This window comes from Halichoerus grypus, chromosome 11 (assembly GCF_964656455.1).
Source record: "Halichoerus grypus chromosome 11, mHalGry1.hap1.1, whole genome shotgun sequence".
NCBI classification, from domain to species: domain Eukaryota; kingdom Metazoa; phylum Chordata; class Mammalia; order Carnivora; family Phocidae; genus Halichoerus; species Halichoerus grypus.
This window is the reverse complement of record NC_135722.1, coordinates 52,911,527-52,931,845: the sequence shown is the minus strand read 5'-3', so window position 1 is coordinate 52,931,845 and position 20,319 is coordinate 52,911,527. Positions and strand designations below refer to the sequence as shown.

Genomic DNA, 20,319 nt, shown 5'->3' with positions numbered 1-20,319 from the left:
TTTATCTCAGAGCAGACTAAGGAGTAACAAAAGCTCTTTGACTCTGGCGAGAGGATAAATCAACTAGGTCAGTGACACAAGAGCTCCAAGGTGACAGAACCCTGCTGCCTCCTATTTAAGAGATAAACCTGACTCATCCCTCAGTGATGTAATGGAAAGGGATGGACTGGGAATCAAGAGATCTGAATCCTCCTCCCAGCCCTGCCAATGAGGTGTGCTGTGACCTTGGGTAAAAGCACTCCCTTTCCTGGGTCTCTAACCTATTGCTAAAAGAGAGGATCGGGCTAGCTAGGTCCTAATGTTCTTCAGCTCTAGTGTCTTGTCAATTTATGAAATCCTGTGTCCTGCTTCCACAAATCACTAACAAGGAGAAGTGGGAAATGAAAAGAATGATATTTTCCATGTTCCTAAATAGAGTCCATATGGTATGGGGGCTGTGTGTATGTATTTGTAAACATCTGTTTATTCATCTTTATCTTCCTGTCACTATATATCCCCCAAAATTACGCTCATCCATTAGCAACTTTTTTATCTTCCCTAAAGGAGACTCAGCAATGAGTAATTCTACAACCAAAATACTAGTCCTCACCTGAAAAATTCTGCCCACACTCCCATTGGGCTTCACTTGGAAGTAGTGGCCTGCTGAACCTTCAGTGTCAATTCAGAGAAGCATTTTAAGTGAAGGCACCTGCTACCTTGACAGCTCTCCCTTAGTGGTATACCTTAGAAGGAAATCTGAGTTTCCTCTTGTTGCTTTTAGAGACCAAGGCAAAGAAACCAAAATAACTTCAGGACTGAAACTGTTGAGTTTTAGAAAAGTACATGCAATGCTAAGAATGCTCTGGGCTCCCAAAGACCTCTATGTAGGGGTACCCCACAGCAGCAGTGGAGTACGGGAGAGAAAGATCTGCCACTTACTAGTTATGTGACCCTTCAGGAGAAGGAAGTCTCTTTATCTCTCCAAACCTCGGTTTTTCCATCAGTAAAACTGGAATAATACCAGCAACCTCAAGGGTAATTTTTATAAAGTACATAGCATAATGAGGGCTCAGTAAATGTGAGATACATACTCAGATACTCAAACGCACTTACACATAACCTTTTCACACACACAGATACCCACCCACATGCACACTCATATATACACCCTAAAAGACTGGTGTAAGGATTAGAGCTCACAAAGTACCTTGCACAGAGTCTAGCTCAATAAATGATCACTATTATGTACAAAAGTATGAACTCACTAATGCTCAAAATAGGAAAAACATTAGAGGTCACTTAGACTAGTGGTTCTCAAAGAGGTAACCTTGGACCAGTCGCATGAGCATCAGCATCACCTGAGAACGTGTAAGAAATGCAAATTCTAGGCCCTCACTCAAGATCTCCTAAATCAGAAAAAATGGAGGTGGAGTTCAAAAATTTGTGTTTAAAAAGCCCCCCAGGGCGCCTGGGTGGCTCAGTCGTTAAGCGTCTGCCTTCGGCTCAGGTCATGATCCCGGAGTCCTGGGATCGAGTCCCACATCGGGCTCCCTGCTCGGCGGGAAGCCTGCTTCTCCCTCTCCCACTCCCCCTGCTTGTGTTCCTGCTCTTGCTCTCTCTCTCTCTGTCAAATAAATAAATAAAATCTTTAAAAAAAAAAAAAAATAAAAAAAAAAAATAAAAAGCCCCCCAGGTGATTCTGATGTACACTTCAGTTTTGAGAACCAGTGACTTAGATCAGGGTCTGACAAACTATTTTTATAAAGGACACATGAATGTTTTGGTTTTACGGTCTATGTCATAACTACTCTGCCAGTGTGAAAGCAGCCCTAGACTATATGTAAGTGAACAACCATGGCTCTGTTCCAATAAACAGGCAATGTGGTTTTAGAACTAAATATAGGTGGTAGTTGTACAACACTGTGAATGTATTAAATACCACTGAACTGTCTGCTTTAAAATGGTTAATTTTGTGGTTTGTGAATTTCACCCCAGTAAATTACTTTTAAAAAAACAAGCAGGCAGTCAGTGAAACTAGGCTCACAAGCAGGAGTTTTCTTTTCTTTTTTTTTTTTAAAGATTTATTTATTTGACAGAGAGAAACACAGCGAGAGAGGGAACACAAGCAGGGGGAGTGGGAGAGGGAGAAGCAGGCTTCCTGCTGAGCAGGGAACCCGATGCGGGGCTTGATCCCAGGACCCTGGGATCATGACCTGAGCTGAAGGCAGACGCTTAACGACTGAGCCACCCAAGCGCCCCGAGCAGGAGTTTTCTGACCTCTGACCAAGATCAACCTTAATTCTTTGCTTAAACTCATTCCAGGTAACCCTAAATAGCAGTTATGTAACATCTGCCTGAATATGACGAGTCACTCACTACCCACAAAGCAGTATTTTTTCACTACAGCCAGACCCTGATTCTATCTGAAGAGTTTTTTTCATATACAAAGCCAAAATCTCCATCCCTATGCCTTCTATCCATAGGGGGTTTACTTATGTTATGATCCTCTGTTTCGCTAAAAGACTCGATGCCAGCTTGCTTGAAAGGATGAAATCACTCTAATTGGGGATATACTGAAGGGAAACATGCTTCTGTGCTAAAGAGAAAATATAATCCCTTAAAGATACTCCACAGGGGCGCCTGGCTGGCTCAGTGGGTGGAATATGACTCTTGATCTCGGGGTTGTGAGTTCAAGCCCTACAATGGGTATAGAGATTACTTAAAAATAAATCTTAAAATAAAAAAAAAAAGATATTCCACAGGATGGACTGACTTCTCACATGCCCATCAGCTGCAGATTTTTATTAGATGGAGGATGTCTTAGGTTGGCTCAAAGGAAAGTGGTGACAATTGGCAAGCACTTCTCCATACAAGAGAGGAGGCATTCCTGGCTAATAGGGATGGGTAGTCATGATATCTAAAGGTCAGGGTCTTCTGCTTAACTTTCACTACTCAGGAAGATCTTCCGTTTGGCACTCAATATCACCAGTCCTGACATGAAATGGTCTGCAATGAGCTAGTTCAACTTGGCCAACAGTTCTTCCAGTTCTGGCCGAGCTTTGAACCTGCCCTTGAAGTCTTCTTCAGAGTGCTGGGGAGAAGAAAAAGAAAATAAGGGGAAATTACTGCAGAGCTTTCAGTTATTCAAACATACACAGCATAAAAAAAAAAAAAATCCATCAGCCAGTTCTGTAGAGAATGATTCAGATTTAACTAACTTTTATTGAGTATCTACTATACACCAGACTTGTATTAGGTACCAAGGATTCTGAATCAGACTTTCTCCCTGCCTTAAGTGAACTCAAGAGTCTGGTGAGAGAAGACGGACACATAAGGAACGAATGTCAAATGCTATGAGTATCTCATTAGAAGCACTTAAAGAGAGAGAATGCCCAAATTCTCCGTCTACAATCGGAAATAACAGACCTAGGGACTGGAATATTTAAATCAGCATTGCCGGCACATTTTCTCCTGTATACAGATCTATGTGAAACCCAAAAAACAAGAAGAGGATTAATAAGCATGGGCTCAGAACAAGGAGAGCTGGATGCAGCAAATGGCATCAGTCTAAAATGACCTGATGGATCTGTGTCACAACAAGGCTTGCCTCGGCAAAGGGACCCAAATACTCAGTATTTAGGCTGAGGTTCCTAATGTTTTCCAAGTTTTCTATGCCAAACTTCCTTCTGATTGGCATTCTTTTCTCAGTCAGGCTACAGTCAAGCCTTGAAGATCCAGAAAAGTCCTCTTTAAAGTACATTTCCATATTTGTGTTCTGATTAATTATACTGTATGTACTCTTGAATCATGTTCTTTCTATACACAATTACGGGCTCACCCCTAACATCGGGATACTGTGATGGAGTTCAACTCCTGTGGTCCATACCCATCAGCACTGATGCACTGGAAGGGCCAGGAAAATGATCACGGTAATACTGGTCTGCACAGCTTTCCTGTTTATTACCCACATTTCTGTCTTGTTTCTAAAGCCAGATGCTCTTATCCATATTTTGAGCACAGGTAGGCCACTAGGGGGCCTCTTCTCAAACTAGCACCTACCTCCTTCACTGACAATCTGACTCCTTCGGGAAGATTGCTTTGGATTATTTCCAAAAAAATCTCTGCAAATGTAGCATTCAAACCGCTGATCTGCAAAAGGAAAGGAGATGCTCTGAGAGAGGGTAGTGAAAGCCAGGTGATTGGGCAGACATGGCATGGGCTCAAATGTCAGCTTCAGCAGAGCTATAGGGCCTGTGGGTGGAGGATTAACACACAGAGCTGGTTTCACAGCCCAGCCTCTACAGGATTTCTCTTGCCATCAGTCAAGGGGTCTGCTTGCTGACATAGTCATGGCCAATATCTGCCCCTGTAGACAACAGATGTCATAACTGGACCAAGAAGTTATTAAGTCCAGGACGACTTTCTGATTCAACTCAGATTTACCCACATAGACCTGACTGGTGTCAGACCCTGTGCAGAGAATCCAGAGGTGAATCAGATGTGTGGTAGAAGGACATGCAGGGGGCTACAGGAACCCACAAGAGAAATCTCTACCTAACTTGCGGGGGGGTCAAAGACAGCCTCCAAAAAAGGTAACTTCTAGGTGGAGTCTTGAAGAAAAACAGGAGTAAACTGGGAGAATTCAGCAGTAGTATGGAGGGTTTTCAAGGCAGAGGAAACAATATTCAGTAAAATGTGGATGCATAGCACTGTACTACGGAATTAAAACTAGTTCCATGTGTTGCTACAACGAATGGGGTGAGAAGAGGAAAACCAGGAAGAGAATCATAAAAGTTTAGGCACTAAAGAGTCCAAACTTTATCCTGTGGGCCTGAGTGGCAAGTTAGATCTTTAAGATCTGTATCCCAAATAATTTCTTTCTTTTTTTTTTTTAAGATTTTATTTATTTATTTGACAGAGAGAGACACAGTGAGAGAGGGAACACAAGCAGGGGGAGCGGGAGAGGGAGAAGCAGGCTTCCTGCGGAGCAGGAAGTGCCCCCAAATAATTTATTTCTGATATTTTAAAAACTAGATTGTTAAGTAGTTACTTATTTTTTTTAAGTAGGCTCCGCGCTCAGGGGCGCCTGGGTGGCTCAGTGGGTTAAAAGTCTGCCTTTGGCTCAGGTCATGATCCCAGGGTCCTGGGATCAAGCCCCACCTGGGCGGGCTCCCTGCTCAGCAGGGAGTTTGCTTCTCCCTTTCCCTCTGCCCCTCCCCCCATACACATGTGCATACACTCTCTCTCAAATAAATAAATAAAATCTTAAAAAAAAAAAAAAGTAGGCTCCACACTGTGTGGAGCCAGATGCAGGCTTAAACTCACAACCCCGAGATCAAGACCCAAACTGAGATCAAGAGCTGAGCACTTAACCAACTGAGTCATCCAGGCACCCCAGTACTTAATTATTTTTAAAGTTAGCATAGATTTAAGGTGTTACTACCTTAACATTCCTTTCATTATCTTGCTGATATACTTCTTGAGTGGATCTAAACGGGGTGATGTCCATATGTTAGAATATTATTTGGCAATAAAAAGGAATGAAGCACTGACACGTGCTACAACGTGGATAAACCCTGAAAACACGCTAAGTGGAAGAAGCAAGACCTAAAAGGCCGTATATTGTACAATTCCATTTAAATGTCCCAAAGAGGTAAAATCACAGAGGCAGAAAGAGATTAGTGGTTGTCAAAAGCTAAGGGAATGGGGAAAGAGGAGTGACTGTAAATGGGTAGTTTCTTTTTGGGGTGATGAAATTGTCCAAAAATTGATTGTGGTGATGGTTGCACAACTGTGAATATATTAAAACCCATTTAATTGTACACTTTAAAAGAGTAAATTGTATATGAATAAACTCTCAATAAAGCTGTTATAAAAAGGGGTGATATTAAGTGTGAATTTTTAATAACTCTGGGCACCCTCATGGTAATGTGGTTGTCATCCATCTGTCTCTGCAGTAAAACAACAGAAACCACAGCTAGATTTAAAGGTGAAGCCACTGAGGGGTTTTGCTCTCAGCAGGTGCATGAATGGGTATCAGAGGACAAAGAAGGGTTAAACATTAGACTCAAAGGTGGGGAGGATTATAGAAGAAGAAAAACATCAGTTCTTCTACAGTTAGTTTTATATATGCTGAGTCTAAGACACCTGTGGAATATCCTAGTGGAGAAGTCCAATAAACAAGTGGATATCAGGTTTGAAGCTAAACCGAAAGGTCAGGATTGGAGATGTACATGTAGGGGTTATCAGTATATTATCACCCATCAGGACTAGGAGATATGTGTCAGGGGGTTGTCAGAATATAATGATGGTCATTGAGGCCTGGGAAATGAATGAAATTGCATAGAGGGAAGGTATTACATATGGAAAGATGGAGGGATCAAGAACTAAACCCTAAAGAACATCATCATTCAAGGGGCAGCCAAGAGGAAAAGAAGGGCCTGGTAGAAGGAGAAAAAAGAGGCAGAAAAACCAGGAGAGGCAAGTATGTTTCAAGGTTCTCCCAGAGTACCTACCTGAACCACTCGCTCATGGGTGGTAAGAACTGAGTCCAGGAGCATTTTGCTGCCTTGGTCCTGCAGCCGCAACACCTCCATGGTTTTGGTGGGCATAGCGTAACTGTGGGAAGGAAGAGGGGACTGTGAAGGAGGCTCCCTTAAGTCAGCAGCGCCACTTCCATCAGGGGAGTCCCTGAGTACAGCCACTTCCGCAAAGCAGTAGCTCCTGGAATCTAGGGCTCTTCATCTGCAGCCGGGGGAAGGAACCAGCTCCTCCTAAACCTTCTCCAGAAGCCTCTAAACTCCCTGAGGGGGCAGACCATGTCTAATGCCTTTCTGCATCCCTAGTTCTTGCCTGACACAACACTGAATAAAATCTGGTGATGAATAACTTATTTGCTGCTACTAAAGAAAAGCCAATTCTAAAAGAATCAATGTCATCACTTTGGAGGCTAACCTTGGGTATTTCACCTCTTCGGGAGAAATAAGGCATGAAACCCAACTGTTTTCAAAGAGCAAGGTTTCTCAACCTCAGCACTATTAACATTTTAGACCAAATAATTCTTTGTTGTGGGGGGCTGGCCTATGTATTCCTAAACTCTACCCACAAGATGCCAGTAGTACCCTCCGACGTGGTAACAATAAAAATTATCTCCAGGGGCGCCTGGGTGGCTCAGTCGGTTAAGCGTCTGACTTCAGCTCAGGTCATGATCTCAGGCCTGGGATTGGCCCTGCCTTGGGTTTTGCACTCAGTGGGAAGGCTGCTTCTCCCCCTCCCTCCGCCCCTCCCCCTGCTCATGCTCTCTCTGTCTCTCTGTCAAATAAATAAATAAAATCTTTAAAAAAAAAATTGTCTCGGGCGCCTGGGTGGCTCAGTTGGTTAAGCGACTGCCTTCGGCTCAGGTCATGATCCTGGAGTCCCAGGATCGAGTCCCATGTCGGGCTCCCCGCTCGGTGGGGAGTCTGCTTCTCCTTCTGACCCTTTCCCCTCTCATGCTCTCTCTCACTCTCTCTCTCTCCAATACATAAATAAAATCTTTAAAAATAAAAAAAAATTTTTTTAAATAAAAATTAAAAAAATTAAAAAAAAATTGTCTCCAGACACTGTTAAATGTCCCCAGCTTGAGAAATACTGTTGTAGAGACTGTGCTTGCTATGATCAGCTTCATAGCCATGAAAAGAACACTGGATTTGAGGTCAAATCTCAGCCCTGTGTCTTATTAGCAATATTTACTAAGGCAAATTACTTGTCTCTCTGGACCTCAGTTTCTTCCAAAATAAAGAGGATTACAATCTAGGTCTCTATCAATAGACGTGTGAAGATCAGGCATGGTGATGAGATAGGATCGATGGCTACACAGAAATGGGGTACTAGTGCTGTGTTCGTCTTATCAGAAAGTTTACCAAAATGAAGATAAATGAAATAACAACAGTAGAATTCCTGAATTTTCATGTCACACAAAGCTTCATCAATTGATAGCAAGGGCCATGGCCCTCTACGAAATGAATAATGGATATAATGGAAAATGGACTAGAGACACAACAGTCAGTCCTGGATTTAAATATTGGCTCTGCCACTTAATACCTATTTAACCCCGGACAAATTAATTCAGCTTTTGAGTCTCAGATTCTTTAGCTACAAAATGGAGATAATAAGGATAATAATACCTAGTTCATAAGGTTGTTGTAAAGATTAAGTGAAATTACATAAGCAATTTGCCTGGCATAATATGCCTACAAATGCCAGTTCCCTTGCTCTTACAAACAGTAAATGCTAGGGGCGCCTGGGTGGCTCAGTTGTTAAGCGTCTGCCTTCGGCTCAGGTCATGATCCCAGGGTCCTGGGATCGAGCCCCGCATCAGGCTCCCTGCTCCGCAGGAAGCCTGCTTCTCCCCCTCCCACTCTCCCTGCTTGTGTTCCCTCTCTTGCTGTGTCGCTCTCTCTCAAATAAATAAAATCTGTAAAAAAAACAGTAAATGCTAGGTATTACAGACTCTTCCAGGTAACCTCCCTAAATAACATTCTTTCCCACTTTCCAGCACAATCTCTGACCTCCTCTTCCAATTCAAATTTGGTAATAACTTCCCTACATAAATAAGGACACATTCACAGACTTGTTATGGAAGAGCAAATAAAATAACTATGTAAAGCTTTCAGGAAAGTAAAAAGCACTCTAAAATGCTATTTTTCTTTCTTGACATTCTGCAGATAAGACTGACTGACTGAAGTGGGAATTGTCCATTCGTGCCACTGAGCATGCATTTTATTCTTCAACACTCACTAGCAAGATGTCTTTGATTTGTTCATTCACTCATTCATTCATTCATTCATTCAACAAACATTTACTGAAAGCCTGTTCTGTCCTAGGCATGCTGGTGGGCAACATGCAGCCTATGCTTTAAAGGAGCCCGCTAAGAGTGTTTTGGAGAGACAGACATCTTCACTACAGTAAGACAAAGGCAATAATAGGCATGTACTGAATATTACAGGGACAAGAGAGAGAAAGGGGGCTCAGAGAAGACTTCACAGGCGGGATAGGCTTTTATCAAGATGTTAAGAATAAACATATAGGTGTTTGCCTGGAGAGCATTCCAAGAAGTGAAGCAGTTATCTACAAAGGCACGAGAGGCCCTCAAAGAGAACTAACAGAAAAGCCAGACATAGTTTGATAAAGAAATACTGGGAACTCTGTTCATTTCAAAGTAGAATAGGCCTTTGAGTAGTTAAGAATATAGGTAAATTTTCTTTAGTGTCTACACTTTTCTGTACTTTACAAATTTTCTGCAATAAACATTACTTGGATGATCAGACAGGAAAAACAGAAGGGAAGAAATGAAATAACTCAATGTCAAAAGTCAATCTAAAATGACAAAATAATGCTACCTTCGGGAAGTACTACCTGGGACAGGACACAAGGGAGACTGCTGGCGTGCTAGGGAACTTAAAATCTGTGGACTCTAGTAAATATAAATCATACCTCCATTTTACTTTTTTTTTAAGATTTATTTATTTTTGAAAGAGAGAGACAGAGACCAAGCATGCATTTGCATGAGTGGGGGCCGGGAAGGGCAGAAGGAGAGAGGGAGGGAGAGAGTGAGAGAGAGCCTCAAGCAGACTCCCTGGCTGAGCCCTGAGCACGGATTCCCATGCAGGGCTCCATATCACGACCCCAGACCACGATCTGAGCCGAAATCAAGAGTGGGAGGCTTAACCGACTGAGCCACCCAGGCACCCCTGTACCTCCATTTTAAACAATGTAAGTGGACTTCAAGAAAAAGGAAAAAAAAAAAAGAGTAGCCTTACAGAGAGTGATGCTGAGCGATGCTTTTATTCTCCACAAAGCACAGGGGCTAGATCAGCTTCAGGCTGGGAAGCTGTTCCCAGATGAGTAAGATTTCCATCTCCAGGCAGCTGCTCAGCAAGGGAGGCAGGCAAATTAAGAGACCTGCAGGATAGGCTTCTTCCTCTCCCCTCCTGGGTGAGCTGCAGCTGCAGCAGTGCAGACCGTTTATAGAACAAAAGCCAGCACACCGCTCCCCTGCCCAATTCCATCTCAAGGTCAGAGCCCTACCCTGCCACTCCCAGAGGAAAAATGGATCATGATGAAATGAAAATCAGAAGAAAAGAAAATCATTTCATCTCTGAAAAGCTGGGCAGCGAGAATGCCTAACAATACGATGGTCTGAAAACCTCAATCAATGCAGGGCAGTGAGTTGCTGAAAATGAACATCTCTTTAGGCTTTGTGCTATTTGGAGCAAAGAGCAGAGAAGAGGCAAAAAGCAGCACATCATTCATTCTGCTGTTCTAGGAATCATGTCCATGACTATTGGAACTCAATCCAAGTCAGTGAATATTTATTCAGTGCTTACTATGTGTCAGGTACTGGGCAAGGTCTCAGGGTTAAACTGTTAATGAAGACAGAAACAGTCCTTGCCTTATAGATCTTAGAGTCTAAGAAGGAAGACCACTAATCGTCAAGTAATTACGAGGGCAAGGAATGAGCACTATGAAAGGGAAATTATATAATCTTTACTTCTCCTAAATATATAACATAAAGACCTAATTTAATGACGTTCTCTGAAGAACTGACATCCAATATGAAGCCTAAGAAAAAAGCAGGGGTTAGTTACGTAAAGGGGAAAGAGTATTCTAAGCTTTAGAGAGCAAGCATATGCATAGGCCCTGAGGTGGAAAGGGATAAGCCCCACTTTAACTGGAGGGAGAGGAAGAGGGAAAGGGAAATATGAGTTAAGGCAAGAGAAGCAAACCCAGGCCATCAGGCACCTAGCAAGCCATGTGAGGAACTTTAACTCTGATCCTAAAGGAATGGGAAGCCATAGAAGGATTTTAAGCATGGTAATAACCTGATCGTATTTTCACTCTAGGAAGATCACACCGAAAGCTGTGTGGAGAACCAATTACAGGGAATTGAGAATTTGAAAAAAAGTGAGTTCAAATCCAGACCTTGCCATTTATTAGATGCATGACCATAGGCAAGCTTCTATTATATTAATAACAATTGGGGCACCTGGGTGGCTCAGTCGTTAAGTGTCTGCCTTCGGCTCGGGTCATGATCCCAGGGTCCTGGGATCGACCCCGTATTGGGCTCCCTGCTCCGCGGGAAGCCTGTTTCTCCCTCTCCGCTCCCCCTGCTTGTGTTCCCTCTCTCACTGTGTCTCTCTCTGTCAAATAAATAAATAAATAATCTTAAAAAAAATAACAATAATAATAATAGCAGCCAAGTGTTGCTGGGAACAGTTATATTTAATATTATAACATATAATATTATATTATATATATTTTAGCAGCTTCATTTTACAGATGAGGAAGCCAAGATATAGAGTTTAAGTAAACTGCCCAATGCCACACCATATGAATGCTGCAGAACAAGGGTAAAACCCAGGCAGTCTGGCTACAGAGTCAATGCTTTGATTTGCGAATATGCGCAAGGTGCTTGTTTGAATTAAGCAACATTATACAAAAAAAGCCAGAGCGGGTGGCTGATAGTAGGTGCTCAGCAAATGCTACTGCCTTCCTGCCTTTACTCAAACGAAGCCAGAGCTTCCCACAGCCAGGTTTTAAAAACAGCACCTTCTGGGGCACCTGGGTGGCTCAGTCGTTAAGCATCTGCCTTCAGCTCAGGTCATGATCCCAGGGTCCTGGGATCAAGCCCCGCATCGGGCTCCTTGCTCCGCGGGAAGCCTGCTTCTCCCTCTCCCACTCCCCCTGCTTGTGTTCCCTCACTGTGTCTCTCTCTCTCAAATAAATAAAATCTTTAAAAACAAAAACAAACAAAAAAAACAGCACCTTTTAAGAAGTCCTTTTGAAACTTCAAAGCACTATTCCAGGGAGCTGACCTACTGGAGGCATGATAACATTCTGTAAATGACATTTAATGCCTCTTTGCCACCACAAAAGCTACCCCTAACCCCTGCCAGCTAAAAACAAAAACAAAAACAAAAAAACTTCTCATTAATTATTAATAACAATATAATTTACAGGGCGTTTGCAATGTTCCAGTCTCTCTGCTAAGTGCTATCATATACTATCTTGTTTAATTTTCAGAACTTAAAGGAATAAGAAAATGATCATCCCCATTATATAGATGAGGAAACTGAGGTTCAGAATTTACCAAGGTCATGCTGCCACTAGCTGGTAGAACTAGAATTTGAACATAGGCAGTTTGATTCCAGAGCCTGTACTCATAACCATTTGTTACTCAAAGTATGGTCCATAGACAAGTTGCTGGTGAACAAACTGCTTGTTATCAGTCCGAGACAAGATAAGAAGCAGGCAACAGTCACTAAACATGCTATTTAATTCAGCAGACTTTTTTTTTCAATAGTGAGACTTTTTTGATGAAGGGAGCAAAGCACTAATGTACATTTTGGCATAAGCTTCTGATATCTTTGCAGAGTGGCACTTTGAGGAAGCATCGCTCTAAATTATTATGCTATTCAGCCTCCTTGAACTGACATTGCACTTTATCCTTCACTTACCACCTTGCACATTATGCTGTATACACACACACACACACACACTCCCTGAAATCAGGGACATTCTCCTTAGTCTCCTCCAGTCAGGATGTCTATCTAGTACAATATCTACCACATAGCAGGAAAAGGCTCAATCAGTAGTTTTTTAATTGATTTTAATTAAAGCACTTTCATTAAACTTTAGGAAATGCATCCCATGTATACCACACAATTGGATCATGCAGTCATATTCAAGAGCCTGTCATTCTTTCAACAATGGCTTAATGTCCCCCATGTGGCAGGTCTTGCGTTAGATGCTAAAGAAATAAAAAAAAAAAAGAACACAGTTCCCACTAGTCAGTGGGGAGGGGAGCTGACACAAGAATAGATTATTACAGCCCAGAGCACTAAGTGACATGATAGAAGTGTGTGTCAAGTGCTGAAAGAGCAACCAACTCTCTGGGGCATCACAAAAAGATAAAGCACATCTTTCGTCCTAAAACAATTGAAGTACTATCAGCTGTGAGAGCTAAAGTCGCAGCTTATTATCCAATCTTCTAGACAGCATGTTTAGCACAGTTACACTAAGTTATAAAGGTTTAAAAGTTCAAATTTCACTTAAGGACTTAAAATAAGACCCCCTATAATTAAAAATCCTGGAGTCAGGCAGAAATGGGTTAAATCTAGGCCACTTACTGGTTCTGTGACTTTTGGGCTTTCTGAGCCTTGGTTTCCTCATTTGTAAAATGGGAACATACTACTATCTAATCAGTAAGAAAGTATAAATCTTGCCATATTCACATACTGTGCCACGTATTACCTTGCCACAATGACAAACCACCCAAATGATTATTTATTAAATATTTTTCTTTAAATCAATTCACTTAAAAAGTTAATTAAAAAAAAACTTGTTGTAGAGCAATTGGAATTCATGTTGCTGATGAGAAAGAAAACGGTATATATAGCCACTTTGGAAAACAGTTTGGCAGGTTCTTATAAATTTAAAAATCCACTGCACTTACCATTCGACCCAGCAATTACATAGAGAAATGAAAACTTATGTTCTCACAAAAACCTGTACATGTTTATAGTGGCTTTATTTATAACTGCCAAAAACTGGAAATAACACAAATGGCCTTCAACCATTGAACAGATAAACAAACATACATCCATTCAATGAAATGCTAATCAGCAACGAAAAGGAACAAACTACTTGATAACAGGCAACAAAAGAAATGAGTCTCAAATATATTATCCAAGTGAAAGAAGCCAGACTCAAAAGGAAAAATACTGTATAATTCCACTTACATCGTGTTCTGGAAAAGGCAAAACTATAGGGACAGAAAACAGATCTGTTTGTGAGGGACTGGGGGTAGGGGAGGGATTAACTACAAAGGCAGGAGGGAACTTCTTGGGATAATGTAAAGTTCTATATCTTGAGTATGATGGTATTTACTGTGTGCATTTGTGAAAACGCACAGAAAATTGTTCACTAAAAGGGTGAATTTTACTAAAGGTAAATTGTATCTCAATAAGCCTGACTTTATATCACTATAAATGGAAGACCAGTATCAGCTGCCATCAAGAGAAATTTTTTTTAAAAAGTACAGTGGGGGTGCCTGGATGGCTGTCAGTAGAACACATGACTCTTGATCTCAGGGTCGTGAGTTCAAGCCCCACGTTGGGCCTAGAGCTTACTTAAAGGAAAAAAAAAAAAGTACAATGAAAAGAAAACAAAATAATGTTGTAAAATTCTAGCTAGAGCCAAAGACTCTGAGTCTCAGGTCCCTTCTCTGTTATGAAGATTAGGAAGTGCTAGAGTGGCATTACCACAACCACACAAAGAATTTCTCCTTGACATAGTTAGGTTGAATGAGAGTTAAAAAGGGAAGAAATTTCTCACCATGTGATTTAATGTTATTTAAAGCAAACTACAGGGTATCCCACATTTTCTGAAACACTGAGATAAGATATGTAAAGTGCCTGGCCTGGAGTAGCTAGCCAGGAAGTGTTAGTTCTCCTCCCCTACAGTTTTCCAGCAAATCCAAAGAGTAAATGAAAAGCAGAGCAGGCAAAGAAACCCTAAATAAATGGGGAGATACGCCTTGTTAATGGATCAGGGGAATCAAAATCGATGTCAATTCTCTTCAAATTGACCTACAGATTGAACATAATCCTAATAAAATTCCATCAGGTTCCTTTATGTAGAAATCAACAAACTAATTCTAAAATTTTTATAGAAAGCCAAAGGACCTAGAATAGCCAAAATAATTTTGCTAAAAAAAACAAACAAACAAAGTTGTAGTTTCAGTAATCAAGCTATAGTAATCAAGACACTGTGGTACTGTTATAAGCATTGATACATGAATCACCACAATAGAATAGAGTTCAGAAATAGACCCACATATACATGGTTAATTGACTTTCAAAAAGTGCTAAGACAATTTGATAAAGATAGAAAATCTTTTTAATAAATGAATATAAATGGAACAACTGGGTATTTATAAGAAGAAAAAAAAAGAAAAGAAAGAACTTTGACCCATATCTCACACCATATACAAAAAAAAACCCCAAAAATGAAAAATGGATCATGGACCTAAAGGTAAAACTTAAAACTATAGAACTTCTAGAAGAAAACACAGGAGAATATCTTTGTGATCTTGAGTTAGACAAAGTTTTCTTAGAACACCAAAAGTATGAACGATAAAAGAAAAAATTGATAAACTGAACTTCATCAAACTTAAAAAAGTCTGCCCTCCAAAGGACTCAGCTAAGAAGATGACAAGGTAAGTCAAAGACAGGGAGAAAATATTTGCAAAAGACATACTGAAAAAAAACTGGCATCCAAAAATAGAGAAAGAATTTTCATAATTCAATAATAAGAAAACAAACAACCCAATTTTAAAAATGGACAAAAGATTTGGACATGTCATCAAAGCAGATATACAGAAGGCAAATAAGCATATGAAAAGATGTTCAAAATCATTATTTACTAGGGAAATGAAAATTAAAAACTACGAGATACCACTGTATATCTATTAGAATAACTTTAGAAAAAAAAACTGACAATATCAAATGCTGACCAGGAAAAGGAGTTACTTGAACTCTCATACACTGTTGGTGGGAAAACAAAATGGTGCAACCACTTTGGAAAACAGATGTCAGTTTTTTATAAAGTTAAACATACAGTCACCATACAACCCCCAAATCCCAGGCTTAGGTAGCTATCCAGGAGAAAAGATATATGCCCCACAAAACATACATGAGAATGCTTATGACAGCTTTATTCATAATCACCAATAAACTGGAAGCAATGCAGATGTGTATCAACTGCTGAATGGATAAGCCAATTAAGGTCCATCACTTAAGGGAATACTACTCAGCAATAAAATATTTCCAAAAACATGGAAGAATCTTAAACACATTATGTTAAGTGAAAGAGGTCAGACACAAAAAGCTACACACTGTATGATTCCATTTACATGATGTTCTGGAGACTTAAAACAACAGGACAGAAAATCAATTGTTGGTTGCCAGGGATTATGACTACACCTGGGCACTGGGGAAATTTTGGAGTTAATGTAACTGTTCTATATTCTGATTGTGGCAAACTATATGCCTAAAAAGGGTGAATTTTACTAAATGTAAATTATGTCTCAAAACCTCATTTAACAACAATGACAAAGCAGAGCATGCTATTCACACCAAGAACATCCCATGCAAAGGCATCCTTCGTACCTTTCCTCAACTTTAATGGATAGATGGTTGCAGAGGTTGTGAACATATTGGGCATAACTCTCTGCCACGGCCATGTCGTATGCAGTCAAGTGAATGTTTAAAATCCCATATTCATAATCTGTCCCCAAATTAATGGGTCTCACTTCCACTTTTCCCTTCTTCTTCTTGGGCTGAACAGAAAACAAAAGGAGAAAGAAAATAAATCAAAGTGTTATTACAAAAAAATTCTAATCATCCCATCTTGATATCAAAGAAATCAGTCTTTCAAATCAATTTGTTTACCATTTTTCTCTTAGGTTACCTTACCTTCAAACTGAAGTTCCCCTGGGAAGGAATGGGTAGCTTCCCTTGCCATTCTGGGCTGTGACATCAGCCAACAAAAGGAGAGGGAATATTGCTGGCATTACTTTAACACAAATACAAGTGACTATCTTCTGTAATTAACTTGTTACGAGACTCAGCCCCCTCCCTGGCCCTCACCTTCCCAATCTTCAAATTGGTGGGGTTATGCTAGATAACAGATTCTTTTTTTTTTTTTTTAAAGATTTTATTTATTTACTTGACAGAGAGAGAGACAGCGAGAAAGGGAACACAAGCAGGGGGAGTGAGAGAGGGAGAAGCAGGCTTCCCGTGGAGCAGGGAGGCCAATGTGGGGCTTGATCCCAGGACCCTGAGATCATGACCCAAGCCGAAGGCAGTCACTTAACTGACTGAGCCACCCAGGCGCCCCTAGATAACAGATTCTTAATCTAGAACCCACTGAGGGATTTCAAGTGGTCTATCAACCCCAAAATTTATATGCAAAATTTTACATGCGTGTGTACTTTTCTGAAAGAATTCTTAGCTTTCATCAGTATCTTAAATCAATTCAAGGAAACTCAGCATTAGATCTCTTCCAGCCCTCCTAGCTTAGAAATTCTGCAATTATTTAGTCTTCCTTTTAAGAATTGAGAGGTAGAGAGAATGCACGTGAATAATATTATGTAGAAATCAAGCCTAGACCTGGAACGAAAATCTGTATATTGTCTCTCTCTCTCAAATAAATAAAGAAACCTTAAAAAAAAAAAAAAGAACTGAGAGATAGACAAATTATTTCTACTTTACTCTTTTGTATTATTTCACTACATATCAACCTGTGCAGGCTGCAGTAAAAAGTTAAAAATGAGGCCTGAGAAAATAAATATTTAACCTAACATAGATAAGGATCAAGAAAGTTTCTCAACTGGAAATAATCTAACCTAACTCCCATCTAGAGGAGGGACTTACATGTCCCCCAGAGTGACACAGCCAGTCAAGACAGATCCTAGGAACTAAAACCCAGACCTTCTAACCCCCAATGCAGGGGATTTTTCCACTGTAGCCTCTGCATTGCTAAACTTTTTATAGTCTTTATAGTTTCTGGATTTCTTATCTTTATGATGAAGATCTTACCCACCCTTTTATTACGTAGTCTCTTATAGTTTCTCACTGCTAAAGTTCTTAACAGTGGTGGCCACCCCAGGGTCCTAGACTTTGCTATGAGTGAGAAGCCAACCTCTAGAGACCAACTGTCAAAGAACAGGGGCTTGGCTCTCTCTTTTTCAGAGCATACCACACTCGTGGCCAAATGCAGATTTCTCATCAAGACCTTCAGCACTGCAGTCAAAGCTGTGAAGAATGCTAACGTTGGAATGCAATGGGGAGCTGCCAAAATTTTCCAGCAGAGAAGGGAGGAGCTTCTCTAAAGCCTTTAGGAGGCTTTTATAACCAGGGAAAATGCCAAGGCTCTTCAAAGGTGTCGCTTTAGGGGAACAAAACAAAACAAGCTGACTCCAGTACCCCTCTTGGCATCTCACTTGCTTTTCTATGTCAGCCTAGCTATGCCTGGACCTCCCCACATTATCAGGAGCCCATTGTGACATTATGTTTCGGTTCTGAGCCAGGGCCAGCATAGCCAGCAAGAGCTTGACTGCATATAATATCAGTCACCAGTTCCTAGAATTTTACCTGTACAAGCTTTCTCATACCCGTCCCCTCCTTTCTATCCCCAATGTCTGAGTTCATGCCCTTATAACCACCATGGGGAGCTATTCAAGATATCTGTGCAAAGCATGTACATGACTAGGGCTGTGTTTGGGGAAGCCCACCTTGACTGCACATGGAGGAGAGTCAGGCAGGAAGCGAAGGGAAGCTAGGAGAAAGGTGGCGGGGACAATGAACTACTGTCCACCATCAAACTTTGGCACTCCTGTGACTGACCTGGATTCAGTGTGTGATGGCCCAGGGTGGCCATTCTTAGATCCCTGTAGGACCGCACTATGATCCCCCAAATAGGCCATGGGATAAATTACTAAACCACTTTCGTAAAGAAATGTCCGTATTATTATCCCTACTTTACAGAGAGAAAACTGAGGTCCTCTGAAAGCACATTACTTGCCCAGGGTTACTGGGAAACTTTGCTGAGGAAGAGCAGAAAAAGGAGTCAGATTAGACTCACAGGCTGCTATAACTGCAAGGGCTCCTAGAGATAATACAGTCTCTCCTTCTTTCCCTCCCTAATTTTACCCAAGGGGAAAGTTGAGACCCAAAAGGAGGAAGTGACTTGTTTACGGTCACAATAGTAAGGAAATGGCAAAGGTAACCCCTTTATGTCTAGCCATGGCTGGAAGCTGGGTCTGTGGCCCCAAGCCCAGGCTCTCTCTTCTAGATTCTACAGAAGTGATAATGTCTGCCTATCACTAAGATGGCATTCTCCAGGGTGGGAAAATTGGGAAGGACAGCATCATCCTAATCTTCAAGTGAAAAGGCAGATATGCCTGCAGCATATTTAGCTTCCAGAAATTCTGGTGATGAAAATTTAAAAATTGACACCCGAGGACCTGAATGATTTGGTGATGGTACTCCGAACAGTCCACAACGAGCTATAAGGTGCAAAGAAATCAAGTGACTATGTTTATAACTCAATGTGGCACACTCAAGAGACATCACTAGACAGAAGGCCTGGCCCTGACTGGGATGACCAAGAGGCACAGCCTGGTACTGCACAAAGCACTATACTTAGATGGAAGCCAAAGAAAAGCCGGACTTAAAGCCTGTCTGCTTAGTCACTAAATGACATTGAATGACCTCTCTATGTGTCAGTTTCTTCCCCTTTAACACCTAAAGTTCTTGTTAAGCTTGAAATGGTAATTTATATGAAATGGAAATAGCATAGACATCAGATGGATTCTGACCACCCTTGGTTCAAATGTCGGCTCTGGAAATTACTAGCCATTTAGGCAAGTCATTTAATCTCCCTGAGTCTTAGAGTCCTCAAACAGGGTCTTTAATAACTAGGATATCTGAGGATTAAATAAAATATACCATTTATAATATTATAAAATGAAATAATGCTTTTATTTTTTTTACTTTCTTTTTTATTAAGTTTTTTTTATTTCAATTCCAATATAGTTAACATACAGTGTAATATTAGTTTCAGGTATACAGTATAGTGATTCAACAATTCTAAACATTACTCAGTGCTCATTGTGATAAGTGTACTATAATATTTTAAAATGGAATAATGCCAGGGTCGCCTGGGTGGCTCAGTCATTCAGCGTCTGCCTTCGGCTCAGGTCGTGATCTCAGGGTCCTGGGATCAAGCCCCGCATCGGGCTCCCTGCTCCGCAGGGAGCCTGCTTCTCCCTCTCCCACTGCCCCTGCTTGTGTTCCCTCTCTCACTGTGTCTCTCTGTCAAATAAGTAAAATCTTAAAAAAAAAAAAAAAAAAAAAGAATAATGCCTTTAAAGCCTGGCACATAGTAGTTACGGCATCTGGTATATAGCAGTCACTCAATAAATGGTAACTTAAAAAAAAAAAAAGGTTGAGTAATGTACACAAATAGGACAGTATTACCATAAATTGGAGGTAATCATGCTCCTGGTATCCTATTGTCATGCTTTACAGAATGAAACATTTATGCAAAGTGCTGATTCAACCACTCAGGAAAGACACCAAAGAAACAGTCCCAGGCCTCAAGGAATTTACACTTCAGAGAGAGAGGAGACGCACATGAAAAAACAAATTGCAATTTAATCATAAAGAGCAGCCCACCTCCCATGGCAAGTTCAATGCAAACTACCTCGCTGCACCACGCTGATTAACTCCCCAG

The 20,319-nt window shown here is 40.9% G+C and overlaps 1 protein-coding gene across 1 annotated transcript in view; it reads right to left on the bottom strand.

Annotated features, from left to right (window-relative positions):
• Positions 1 to 2,745: 2,745 nt before the first annotated feature.
• Positions 2,746 to 20,319, bottom strand: part of MRPL48 (mitochondrial ribosomal protein L48) — a 64,002-nt gene continuing 46,428 nt past the window's right edge. Inside the window, exons 6-9 of the mRNA XM_078058544.1 lie at positions 16,191 to 16,360; positions 6,495 to 6,597; positions 4,039 to 4,128; positions 2,746 to 3,070 (exon numbers count right to left, since the gene is read on the bottom strand). Of these exons, the coding sequence (XP_077914670.1) occupies positions 2,996 to 3,070; positions 4,039 to 4,128; positions 6,495 to 6,597; positions 16,191 to 16,360 (438 nt within the window). The 3' untranslated portion in view covers positions 2,746 to 2,995. The remainder of the gene's footprint in view (positions 3,071 to 4,038; positions 4,129 to 6,494; positions 6,598 to 16,190; positions 16,361 to 20,319) is intronic.